General features: G+C 39.5%; 1 protein-coding gene across 1 annotated transcript; it reads right to left on the reverse strand.

The window, feature by feature from the left end:
- Positions 1–2,852: 2,852 nt before the first annotated feature.
- Positions 2,853–11,466, reverse strand: LOC135542390 (zinc finger protein 180-like). The gene is made up of 2 exons (XM_064969317.1): positions 10,924–11,466; positions 2,853–5,256 (listed from the first exon to the last, which is right to left on the reverse strand). The coding sequence occupies exons 1-2, from the start codon at positions 11,228–11,230 to the stop codon at positions 4,130–4,132; spliced, it is 1,434 nt and encodes a 477-aa protein (XP_064825389.1). The 5' UTR covers positions 11,231–11,466; the 3' UTR covers positions 2,853–4,129.
- Between the last annotated feature and the right edge of the window lie 682 nt (positions 11,467–12,148).

Consider the following 12,148-nt stretch of genomic DNA (forward strand, 5'->3'; position numbering starts at 1 on the left):
TGAAATCAAACTGTCCACTTAGGAAGCAATACTGATTGACAATAAATTACACATGCTGTTGTGCAAATGGAATAGACAACAGGTGGAAATTATAGGCAATTAGCAAGACACCCCCAATAAAGGAGTGGTTCTGCAGGTGATGACCACAGACCACTTCTCAGTTCCTATGCTTCCTGGCTGATGTTTTGGTCACTTTTGAATGCTGGCGGTGCTTTCACTCTAGTGGTAGCATGAGACGGAGTCTACAACCCACACAAGTGGCTCAGGTAGTGCAGCTCATCCAGGATGGCACGTCAATGCGAGCTGTGGCAAGAAGGTTTTCTGTGTCTGTCAGCATAGTGTCCAGAGCATGGAGGTGCTACCAGGAGACAGACCAGTACATCAAGAGACGTAGAGGAGGCTGTAGGAGGGCAACAACCCAGCAGCAGGACCGCTACCTCCGCCTTTGTGCAAGGAGGAGCACTGCCAGAGCCCTGCAAAATGACCACCAGCAGGCCACAAATGTGCATGTATCTGCTCAAATGTTCAGAAACAGACTCCATGAGGGTGGTATGAGGGCCCGACCTACACAGGTGGGGGTTGTGCTTACAGCCCAACACCGTGCAGGACGTTTGGCATTTGCCAGAGAACACCAAGATTGGCAAATTCGCCACTGGCGCCCTGTGCTCTTCACAGATGAAAGCAGGTTCACACTGAGCACATGTGACAAACGTGACAGAATCTGGAGACGCAGTGGAGAACGTTCTGCTGCCTGCAACATTCTCCAGCATGACCGGTTTGGCGGTGGGTCAGTCATGGTGTGGGGTGGCATTTCTTTGGGGGGCCGCACAGCCCTCCATGTGATCGCCAGAGGTAGCCTGACTGACATTAGGTCCCGAGATGAGATCCTCAGACCCCTTGTGAGACCATATGCTAGTGCAGTTGGCCCTGGGTTCCTCCTAATGCAAGACAATGCTAGACCTCATGTGGCTGGAGTGTGTCAGCAGTTCCTGCAAGAGGAAGGCATTGATGCTATGGACTGGCCCGCCCGTTCCCCAGACCTGAATCCAATTGAGCACATCTGGGACATCATGTCTCGCTCCATCTACCAACGCCACGTTGCACCACGGACTGTCCAGGAGTTGGCGGATGCTTTAGTCCAGGTCTGGGAGGAGATCCCTCAGGAGACGGCCCAGGAGTTGTAGGGAGGTCATACAGGCACGTGGAGACCACACAAACTACTGAGCCTCATTTTAACTTGTTTTAAGGACAGTACATCAAAGTTGGATCAGCCTGTAGTGTGGTTTTCCACTTTAATTTTGAGTGTGACTCCAAATCCAGACCTCCATGGGTTGATAAATTTGATTTCCATTGATAATTTTTGTTTGATTTTGTTGTCAGCACATTCAACTATGTAAAGAAAAGTATTTAATAAGAATATTTCATTCATTCAGATCTAGGATGTGTTATTTTAGTGTTCCCTTTATTTTTTCTGAGCAGTGTATATATATATATATATATATATATATATATATATATATATATATATATATATTCTTTGACACATTTTCTCTTCCTTTGAAATTAGTATAGGACAGAACATGGACACAATGCAATTGGGATCTGACGTCTGCAAAAGAAAAATTTGCACGCCCAATTTTTCAGTTTTTGATTTGTTAAAAAAAGTTTGAAATATCCAATAAATGTCGTTCCACTTCATGATTGTGTCCCACTTGTTGTTGATTCATCACAAAATAATACAGTTTTATATCTTTATGTTTGAAGCCTGAAATGTGGCAAAAGGTCGCAAAGTTCAAGGGGGCCGAATACTTTTGCAAGGCACTGTATCAATTCACATTGGTGGTGCCACTAAATAAACAATAAATTATTTAAATCAATATTGTTGATATTATTATTAAAATATGTTTTTATAATGGAGGGAGGGAGGACAGGGAGTTAAAAAATGAACCCCAAAAGGTTCTTAGAGGAACCATGATAAGGAGTGAATTTGAAGAACCCCTCAAGGATACTCCAGGAAACTTTACTTTTTAGAGTGTATATTGATAAAAGTCACCTTGTCCGAGAGACATTTACATACTTATACACAGCCCCATTTGGGATGACTATTTTGGGGCGAAATAGCAGCCAGAACAGACAGACCTGATATCGCCCATAATTCGAAGTCCTTGGACGTCACGGGCTGAGTGGGTATGACCAAAGTTATTACTTTGTGGTACATTTTTACACTATAATAAATGTTTCTGATGCCACATCACCCGTTTTCAAAGGGAGTCGTTGGTTTTTAGGGGCAGTCGCTTTTTAGCTTTTTGTCTGAAAGTATTTTCTCAACTGCGATACCTACACCAGTCAGCAGATGGCGATGTGAGTCTTTCAGGTGATTCTGCCACTGTGACGTATAATCTAGTGGACGGGACGCTTTTTCAACATCAACAGCTAGTCAGCCACCTTGGTTCATTCTAACTTTATGGAGAAAGGTTTATTCAATAAATCTAGCAACTCCTCCCATACTGAGAAAATACAGGAATACACAATCAGAGCCTCCTGACTGGGCCCTGTTTACACCTCCAAGGTGCCCCCCTCACACAGGAATACACACTCAGAGCCTACGAGGCTTTTCTAAAACCTACACTGTGTGTTTCGCTCACTTCTTTATTTTAACTAGGTTTGAGATGTGGTATCCACTCAGCTCGCTGCCTCTCAGATCAAAGTTGGGTCCATCTTGTCCATTCTCAAAGTGGTGCACAATTTACCCAGGTCGCCAGGAGCGGTCACCAAGTGAAGATTAACATCCCCAAATGTGGTTAATTTCTTTCATATCAAATGAGGAGACTAACTCTGACTTGTGTGATACATTTTTCTTAAACTAAATCTTTATTCACTTAATAAGGGAGCAGGTCAATACAACATACACATATAAAGTGAATCAATTGAGTGCTCTACAATAATGATGGCTGGTCGACATATCACCCCCAGATGATTTGTTGAGAGCCCCGATACAAAAGTACAACGATCTTTTACAGCCAAGATCCTTGTGTAGAGAGAAGGGTCTGGCCCTGAGGTCATCTCTCCCTGGTACCATATAGAACAGAAACATTAACTCATGCTCTGGAATGCCGTCTAAGTTTTATCACCCAAAAGACATTGTAAATCCCCTGTAAGTGTTATCTCCCAGAGGCCCATCCTCAGTAGAACACACAGACACAATAGTTATTAAGAACCCTCTATTCTGTTGCATAAAACAGCCACTTGATGCAATAAAAGTATTATAACATAATCTTGCAATTTTTGCTCTCTCGGAGTCCACTGAAAGTTGACTAGTAACAACAACTAGGACATAAAAGTCACTTATTAAATATCGGTGATACTATCAACAATAGCAGTGTGCGGTTTCCTTTTTTCCTTCATCTTGTTTAATTGTTGTCATGCACCTGCAAATAAGATTAAACAGAGTAAACAGTAACAGCCAACAAAAGAACAGGTTTAACACATACTGACTAACGAGGTGACACCAATCAGTGCGCCCTAAGTGCTAACGAGCTAGACGTGCTAATGACCTCAAAGTCCAACCTCAAAACATAAATGGAAAAACCAAAGCCAGTAACACCTTCCCCCTTTAAGACAACAACAAATATATCCAAAATTTTTGTTGGAAAAGTTTGCGCACCACCAACAGAAAACAACTTCCATTTCACATTATAATCAACTACAATGCTTCACATTCTACAATATTAACATGGTGTCTACTGGCTGTCAACAATTAAAAACAAGAAAAAAACATTTATTTCCAAATAATAATATACAATAGTATTATTTCTCACCTTTTCCTTTCTATAGAATCCTAAAACAAATTTAGCAAAAAAAACTCCACTAGCTTCTAGAACTCTCATCTTCCTAAAACTCACTTGCTTCGAGAACTCTTGTCTTCCTAAAACTCACTAGCTTCTTGAACTCTCGTCCCCTTCGAACGAGCCCAAACAAAACTCATCTCCAATACAGAAAAACTTGCAGTCAAAATAAATTGTGATGCACTGGGTAAAAGCAAAACACAAAACTTTTTGACTGCCCACCCTTGAGACAATCAGCAACCAAATACTCATTCTACAATGTTTGATATAATGAAAAAACTCCTTCATGCATGTATTTTCTGATGATTAATCAGATATCTTTTATCAGAGTATCTCTTGTCACATTGATCACAGCTATAAGGTTTCTCTCCTGTATGTGTTCTCTGGTGTGATATCAGATGGCTTGACTGAGTAAAACTTTTCCCACATTGAGTACAGCTATAAGGATTATTTCCTGTGTGTGTTCTCTGGTGAGTAGTTAGCTGGCTAGATGTAGTAAAATTCTTCCCACATTGAGCACAGCTATGTGGTTTCTCTCCTGTGTGTGTTCTCTGGTGTGCTATCAAGTGGCTTGACTGAGTAAAATGCTTCCCACATTGATCACAGCTATAAGGTTTCTGTCCTGTGTGTGTTCTCTGGTGTGATATCAGGGTGTGTGGCCAAGAAAAACTCTTCCCACATTGACCACAGCTATAAGATTTCTCTCCTGTGTGTGTTCTCTGGTGTGATTTCAGGGTATGTGGCTGAGTAAAACTCTTCCCACATTGACCACAGCAATAAGGTTTCTTTCCTGTGTGTGTTCTCTGGTGTACCAACAGATTGTTAAATGTTGTGTAACTCTTCCCACATTGATCACAGCTACAGGGTTTCTCTCCTGTGTGTGTTCTCTGGTGTGATTTTAATTGTCCTGAGAGAAGAAAACTCTTTCCACAGTCAGAGCAGCTAAAAGGTTTCTCTCCTGTATGGATTTTCTGATGCACTTTAACGACTTTTGAGGAGGTGAAACTCTTCCCACAATGAGCACAGCTATAGGGTTTAACTCCTGTGTGTGTTCTCTGGTGGGATATCAGGATGGTTGACTGAGTAAAACTCTTCCCACATTGAGTACAGCTATAAGGTTTCTCTCCTGTGTGTGTTCTCTGGTGTGATATCAGGCTGGTTGACTGAGTAAAACTCTTCCCACATTGAGTACAACCAAAAGGTTTCTCTCCTGTGTGGATTCTCTGATGCATTGTCATGCCTGATGAGGTGAATCTCTTCCCACAATCAGAGCAGCAGTGAGTCCTCTTCCCTTTGGATCTCTGCTGGTGTTTCTTGAGGTGTTCTAATGTGGAGAGACTCTTCTTTGCCTTGTCAGCATCATGAGGTTGTTGAGGCTCCCCAGAGGATCCACAATAGTCACGTCTCTCTCCTGTGTGAACAACAAAGTCAGACAGGCGGTTAAGGCCCACAACAGCAGAAATCCACTGTAAAAGGTGATGCCGACAGCATAGCCATTACGTTGTACAACAATTGACGTCTGTAATGAATGTTACAATTATTTAACAAATGTCTTAAAATGAGAAAGAACAGTCATATTTTCATCTTGTTTTCACATTAGCAGTAACATTGATTATTGTAGGCTAGGAAAAAGTTATTAAAGTTGTTAAAATCCTAAGCAGTGTGCCAAATTACTTTTGTTTTTCAATATAGGACTCTTTCTGTGTTTGCTGTAATTGCGCCACGAGCGCGATGCACACGCAATTTGATTGCAGAAACTCCTCCATGCTAATGAGGAAACCGCTAGTTTGGATGTAGCATATCTGCCTGGAGCAAAAATGGTGAGCAAAGATTTGTTTTTCACAAATGTATTCTGAATATTACAACGCACAATCAGGATGCTACTCAAGGAAACTCACATGAACTTCTTCAGTCTATTTGAACTCACATTCTTAAGCCTAGGGGTCCCGTTAGCGTGACAACTTCCAGTGAAACTGGAGGGCGCACAATTCAAATTTATAATCATAAAAATGATGGATATTAAACATTTAGGTACATATACAGTTGAAGTCGGAAGTTTACATACACCTTAGCCCAAAACATTTAAACTCAGTTTTTTGACAATTCCTGACATTTAATCCACAAAGTAGTTTATGTTATGTTACTGTAAAACATTTAAACTCAGTTTTTTGACAATTCCTGACATTTAATCCGAGTAAAAATTCCCTGTTTTAGGTCAGTTAGGGTCACCACTTTATTTTAAGAATATGAAATGTCAGAATAATAACAGAGAGAATGATTTATTTCAGCTTTTATTTCTTTCATCACATTCCCAGTGGGTCAGAAGTTTACATACACTCAATTAGTATTTGGTAGCATGGCCTTTAAACTGTTTAACTTGGGTCAAACATTTAATGTAGCCTTCCACAAGCTTCCCACAATAAGTTGGGTGTATTTTGGCCCATTTCTCCTGACAGAGCTGGTGTAACTGAGTCAGGTTTGTAGGCCTCCTTGCTCGCACACGCCTTTTCAGTTCTGCCCACACATTTTCTATAAGATTGAGGTCAGGGCTTTGTGATGGCCACTCCAATACCTTGACTTTGTTGTCCTTAAGCCATTTTGCCTCATCTTATGGAAGTATGGTTGCGGTCATTGTCCATTTGGAAAACCCATTTGTGAACAAGCTTTAACTTCCTGACTGATGTCTTGAGGTGTTGCTTCAATATATCCATATACCTTTCCTTCCTTCCCCCTTTTCAATCCAAACATAACGATGGTCATTATGGCCAAGCAGTTCTGTTTTTGTTTCATCAGACCAGAGGACATTTCTCCACAAAGAACGATCATTGTCCCCATGTGCAGTTGCAAACCTGTTAAGGGATTTTTTTAATCAATAATGACTAATTATGTATACATTTCAATCAGGACTGACTAATCAGAATACTATTATGTTACTGTATATGTACTAATCAGAATACTATTATGTTACTGTATATGTATGAATTTTCTTTTTAATCCTAGTACTGAATATAATGTGTGTAAATATAATCAAGAATTAGAACAATGACTGTCTGTTCCTTGGTAGAAATGAATGAACTATATCGCCAGTCTGGCTAGAAGGCTTATCTACACAAGCATGATCTTGGCTCGGTCATATATTATCTTAAATAGGGAGAGACATGTGAGAACCATACAGCCATTGTACTACAGCGGAGATAACATGAGCTACTACTGAAACTAATGACGTCATTTTCAGTTTATAACCTGTGGTAAAATGTGTAAGGAGCAGTACTCTCGTGAATAAAATATGCTGTTTGACTTTAAGACTGGGCTCTGTCCATTTTTATAAAATAAGGGTCATACAAATCCTTGTGAATTGACAGAGTGTTTAATTTTAATTGGGTGCTAAAACAGAGGAATTTAATTCCTGCAACAAAACCGTAGTCTGTCTTTTTTATGGCGCTTTTGGAGCAGTGGCTTCTTCCTTGCTGAGCGGCCTTTCAGGTTACATCAATATAGGACTTGTTTTACTGTGGATATAGATACTTTTGTACTTGTTTCCTCCAGCATCTTCACAAGGTCCTTTGCTGTTGTTCTGGGATTGATTTGCACTTTTCGAAACCAAAGTACGTTCATCTCTAGGAGACAGAACGCGTCTCCATCCTGAGCGGTATGACGGCTGCGTGGTCCCATGGTGTTTACACTTGCGAACTATAGTTTGTACAGATGAACGTGGTACCCTCAGGCACTTGGACATTGCTCCCTAGGATGAACCAGACTTGTGGAGGTCTACAATTGTTTTCTGAGGTCTTGGCTGATTTCTTTAGATTTACCCATGATGTCAAGCAGAGAGGCACTGAGTTTGAAGGTAGGCCATGAAATGCATCCCCAGGTACACCTCCAATTGATGTCAATTAGCCTATCAGAAGATTCTAAAGCCATGACACCATTTTCTGGAATTTTCCAAGCTGTTTAAAGGCACAGTCAACTTAGTGTATGTAAACCTCTGACCCACTGGAATTGTGATACAGTGAATTATAAGTGAAATAATCTGTCTGTAAAAAATTGTTGAGTAATCCACTTGTTCAACATGCAGACAAAGGAATCCAAAAAGATACCACTAAACTTTGTTTCAACAAGTCAAAATATGTTTCTATTTACTCCTCAGATACTCTAAATGTAATCAAACTTTAATATTTATTACGGGAAAGAAGTATGGTCAATAGGAAACCGATTTTAGCAGGTGCGTCCTGTCTTCTTGTCGCGCGTGCAAACACGAATTTCCACGACTGTGTCCCTGAACTAAAACTGATATTTCTTATTCGTTTTGGAAGTTACAAGCCTGAAACCTCGAACAAAGACTGCTGACACCCTGTGAAGCCATAGGAACTGCATCCTGGGAGCTAATATTCAGTATGCCCTTTCTCTTCCAATTCTAAGTCTCTCTCAAAAATAAATCTGTTTTGTTTTTCTTTCGATTTTATCCAACCATATCTATTGGGTTATTCTCCTACATTATTTTTTACATTTCTACAAACTTCAAAGTGTTTTCTTTCCAATGGTTCCAATTAAATACATATCCTGGCTTCAGGGCCTGAGCAACAGGCAGTTTACTTTGGGCACATCATTCAGACAGGAAGTGGAGAAAAAAAGGGGCCTAGCCCTAATAATAACATAGACCTACTGTAGGACCCATAAGGTCACCAAACAACAAATATACCTATGTCGTGATGTTTGTCATTTGACACCGATTCAGAAAGTGATTTCTTGAATCAGCTGATGATAGTTGAACATGTGACTGTAACCAAACAGCTACAGTATTAAGAATGATGTGAAATTTCTGAAGAACCACGTTAATGACAGTATCCATTTGGCTGTTGTCAATCAACTTCAGATGACTCTCAATTAAAACCATTGGATTTAGCAAACTCTGAAATGATGTAGGATTTCTGTGCCCATGAAAACTGTTTTCCCAGCGTAACATAAGGAGACACTAAATGATAGGTAGTTCAAGTGCATTTCAGAGATCCGAATACAAAAAACTGTCTGACAACAAGATCCCGTATTTAAGATGACTTCTTATCCTCTTCAAAAATAGCCTAAAGCTGCGTCTGTCCCGAACTCACTGGAAGGGGAAACTGAGGGCCCAGAATATTTTATACAATGTCGCAAGCTTGCTATCGCGAGTTTCGGCTGACCCAGTTGATAGAATGTTTGAAGTTCATGCAGCCAATGTGATTTATAGGATATTTATTTTTTATCCTGATATTTTCTACCTGCAATGTTTTTATTTTTTGGCTTTAGGTAGGCTATTTTTACATAGTTGGCAATGGCAAAAGTTACTTTTAGATTTGTATAATTTTCTTCTTCTGGTTAGGTTATATTGATGACTGGCTCCCTTTAGTAATTTGTGTATCTGTAATTATTTAATCAAACAGCATGCTTAAAGCATCAGACAAGTTATGTACATATAGTTGATTTTATAAAAACACATGGGGCGATTGGTAGAAAAACAGATGACTCTTGGTTGACCAATATTTATTTTAGTTGGGGACAGCACTAGAACATGAATTTGGGGTTCCTTAGTGGCGCAGCGGTCTAAGACAATGCATCTCAGTGCTCGAGGCGTCACTACAGACACAGCCTGGATTCGAACCAGACTATAACAACCGGGCCGTGATTGGGAGTCCCATAGGGCGGCGCACAATTGGCAAAATGTTGTCCGGGTTTGGCAGTCCGTCTATAAGAATTTGTTTTAACTGACTTGCCTAGTTAAATAAAGGTTATATTTAAATTAAAAATTGTGTTTTCTGACAAACTGTTTTTTTTTTTACAAAGATGTCAAGGAACCAACTTTGAGAAGGGTTTAAAGCAAAGGTTCCAAACCAATTCATGAATGTAATTGAATCTAGGTATGTTTTGTAATTGAATCTAGGTATGTTTCACCTTTAATGTAATTTAATCTAGGTATGTTTAATGTAATGGAATCTAGGTATGTTTTGCCTTTAATGTAATGGAATCTAGGTATGTTTTGCCTTTAATGTAATATAATCTATGTATGTTTAATGGCATGAAATCTAGGTATGTTTAATGTAATGGAATAAAAATAATTGTCTGAATATATATCTAAGAAATCTCGGTGCTCAAAGCTTCACATGGAACCACAGTAACACGTTGGATAACATTCACAACATGGAACAACAGTAACCATAGTAACACATTGGCTAACATTCAAGGCTACATACTTACTTACAAGCCCTTAACCAAAAAGAAGTCAAGAAAAAGAAGTGTTTAGTAAAAAAAATACAAAATAAAAGTAACAAATAAACAGCAGCAGTAAAATAACAATAGCGAGGCTATATACAGGGAGAACCAGTACAGAGTCAATGTGCGGAGGCACCGGTTAGTAATGAGGCTATATACAGGGAGTACCGGTACAGAGTCAATGTACGGGGACCCCGGTTAGTTGAGGTAATATGTACATGTAGGTAGAGTTATAAATGCCTATAAATGTTAAACTGTCGTACACCATCAGAACCCAAAATATACGCCTTTTTTTACTCGGTATATACACCGAATAAAAAGAGCAAGCAGGTAGGATTTTCTCTTTCATTTTAAGCCCTTGGGAAGAAGGCACCAGAGCCTACCCTGCTAACGGGTTACCAATAGATAACACAACCACAAAGTGCATGAAAACACGAGGTGTGGTTAACGTTTGCACGCTTTCGCTAGCTACCAAGCTAGCATACAAACTCGGTTGCACCGAGTCGATCCTCCATATGATGTTGAGAAATAGTGCATTGTGGGTAGTGTAGAAGACCCCTCTTTCACAGTGCTGCTACTCTCTGTTAATTATCTATGAGTCACTTTAAGTGATTTCTTCAAGAAACAACTACTGTTTGCCCCTCTAAGACTACATATTAGGCTAATCTAATAGGAAATATTGAGGACTACAATATTTCAGGCATTGTCATTGGATGCGTTTGATCAATTGTTAACATTTTGTTGACGGTCCACTCTTGATGTTCTACAGAACAACATTAAAGTGTAGAACCCCTTTACTGCATATTGGTTCAAAGACTGTAGAGACGGTACTTACTGGTATTAAACAGATCTCCAACCTCCTCTTCTTCCTCCAATGTGACAGTCATCTCCCCCTCCTCCTCTTTCACTTCAAAAACTGCATCCTCTTCTTTTACTGTAATATCCTCCTCTTTCACTGTGAACGCATCTTCCTCTTCTTTCACTGTAACGTATTTCTCTTCTTCTTTCACAGTAACAGCCTCACCCTCTACTTGTTTTTGTATTGTAACAGCCTCCTCTTCCTTCTCCTCTTTCACAAGAGCTTCTTTCTCCGTCCAGCAGACCTCTTCTTTATCAGAAGGAGAGTAGCTTAGTGAACTCATGGTCGGGGGATGTTAGCTAGCTAGCATTAGCGACTAGCCTAGTTCTAAGTTAACTTAGCAAACCAGCTAGCTGACAAACAACGTAAATATATAATAAAATGGGCCAACAAGTACATATGACAGAAGTGTGTTTAATACACAGCGACTAATATACACCAAAACAGTGTAAAGAGCGTGAATGTTGTAGCTATGTTTGCTAGAAAGCTACCGAGGTGTCTGACGAGCTGTTGTTGTTGAAGGAGCGTCCACTAGATTATACGTCATACTGGCAGCGTCGCCTGAACCTAAAAGACGCACATCGCCATCTGCTGACTGGAGTGGGCAATGCAGTTGAGGAACCAAAGGTGAATTTCTCATTTATTCCAGAAAAGTGTTATAGAAAAAAAATATATATTATATTAAATCGTTCAAAGAGAATCATGTGTTGATTGATTCGTATTTAATGAGTGAGCATTTAAAACAAACTTTACACCCCACTACATATTTGCATTGAACCATACTTCTGACATGGATCATTTTGACCCCAGAGGCATATCTTTTATCATTGCCAAAAATGTGGTTTATTCAATTCTTCCAATTTCTCATGACTTTGTCAATCAACTTGTTCTTAATAAATCTAAATCATGGTTTAGTGTTTCTGTATCAATATGGACTTTTAACAAGTTAAAATCCTTTGGAGTCATTTTGACCCCAGCCAAAAGCACTGTTGATAAATAGATTTCTTTCAAAGAAAAATGTAATCACAATTTATTGGTCAAATACACGTGTTTAGCAGATGTTATTGTGGTGTTATGAAATGCTTGTGGTTTTAGCTCCGACAGTGCAGTAATATCTAACAAGTAATATCTAACAATTTCACAAAATATACCCAATACACACACATCTAAGTATTTGAATCTAGATTTCTCTGTAGACATG

The sequence above is a fragment of the Oncorhynchus masou genome, chromosome 6 (assembly GCF_036934945.1).
Source record: "Oncorhynchus masou masou isolate Uvic2021 chromosome 6, UVic_Omas_1.1, whole genome shotgun sequence".
In the NCBI taxonomy this organism is placed as follows: Eukaryota; Metazoa; Chordata; class Actinopteri; order Salmoniformes; family Salmonidae; genus Oncorhynchus; species Oncorhynchus masou.

Bases quoted from the DNA above. Each gene is read 5' to 3' on its own strand.
- LOC135542390 (XM_064969317.1), bottom strand. From the start codon at position 11,230: ATGAGTTCACTAAGCTACTCTCCTTCTGATAAAGAAGAGGTCTGCTGG. The intron at 5,257-10,923 runs GTAAGTACCGTC...TTGTTCACACAG, and splicing joins TGGAGATCTGTTTAATACCA to GAGAGAGACGTGACTATTGT.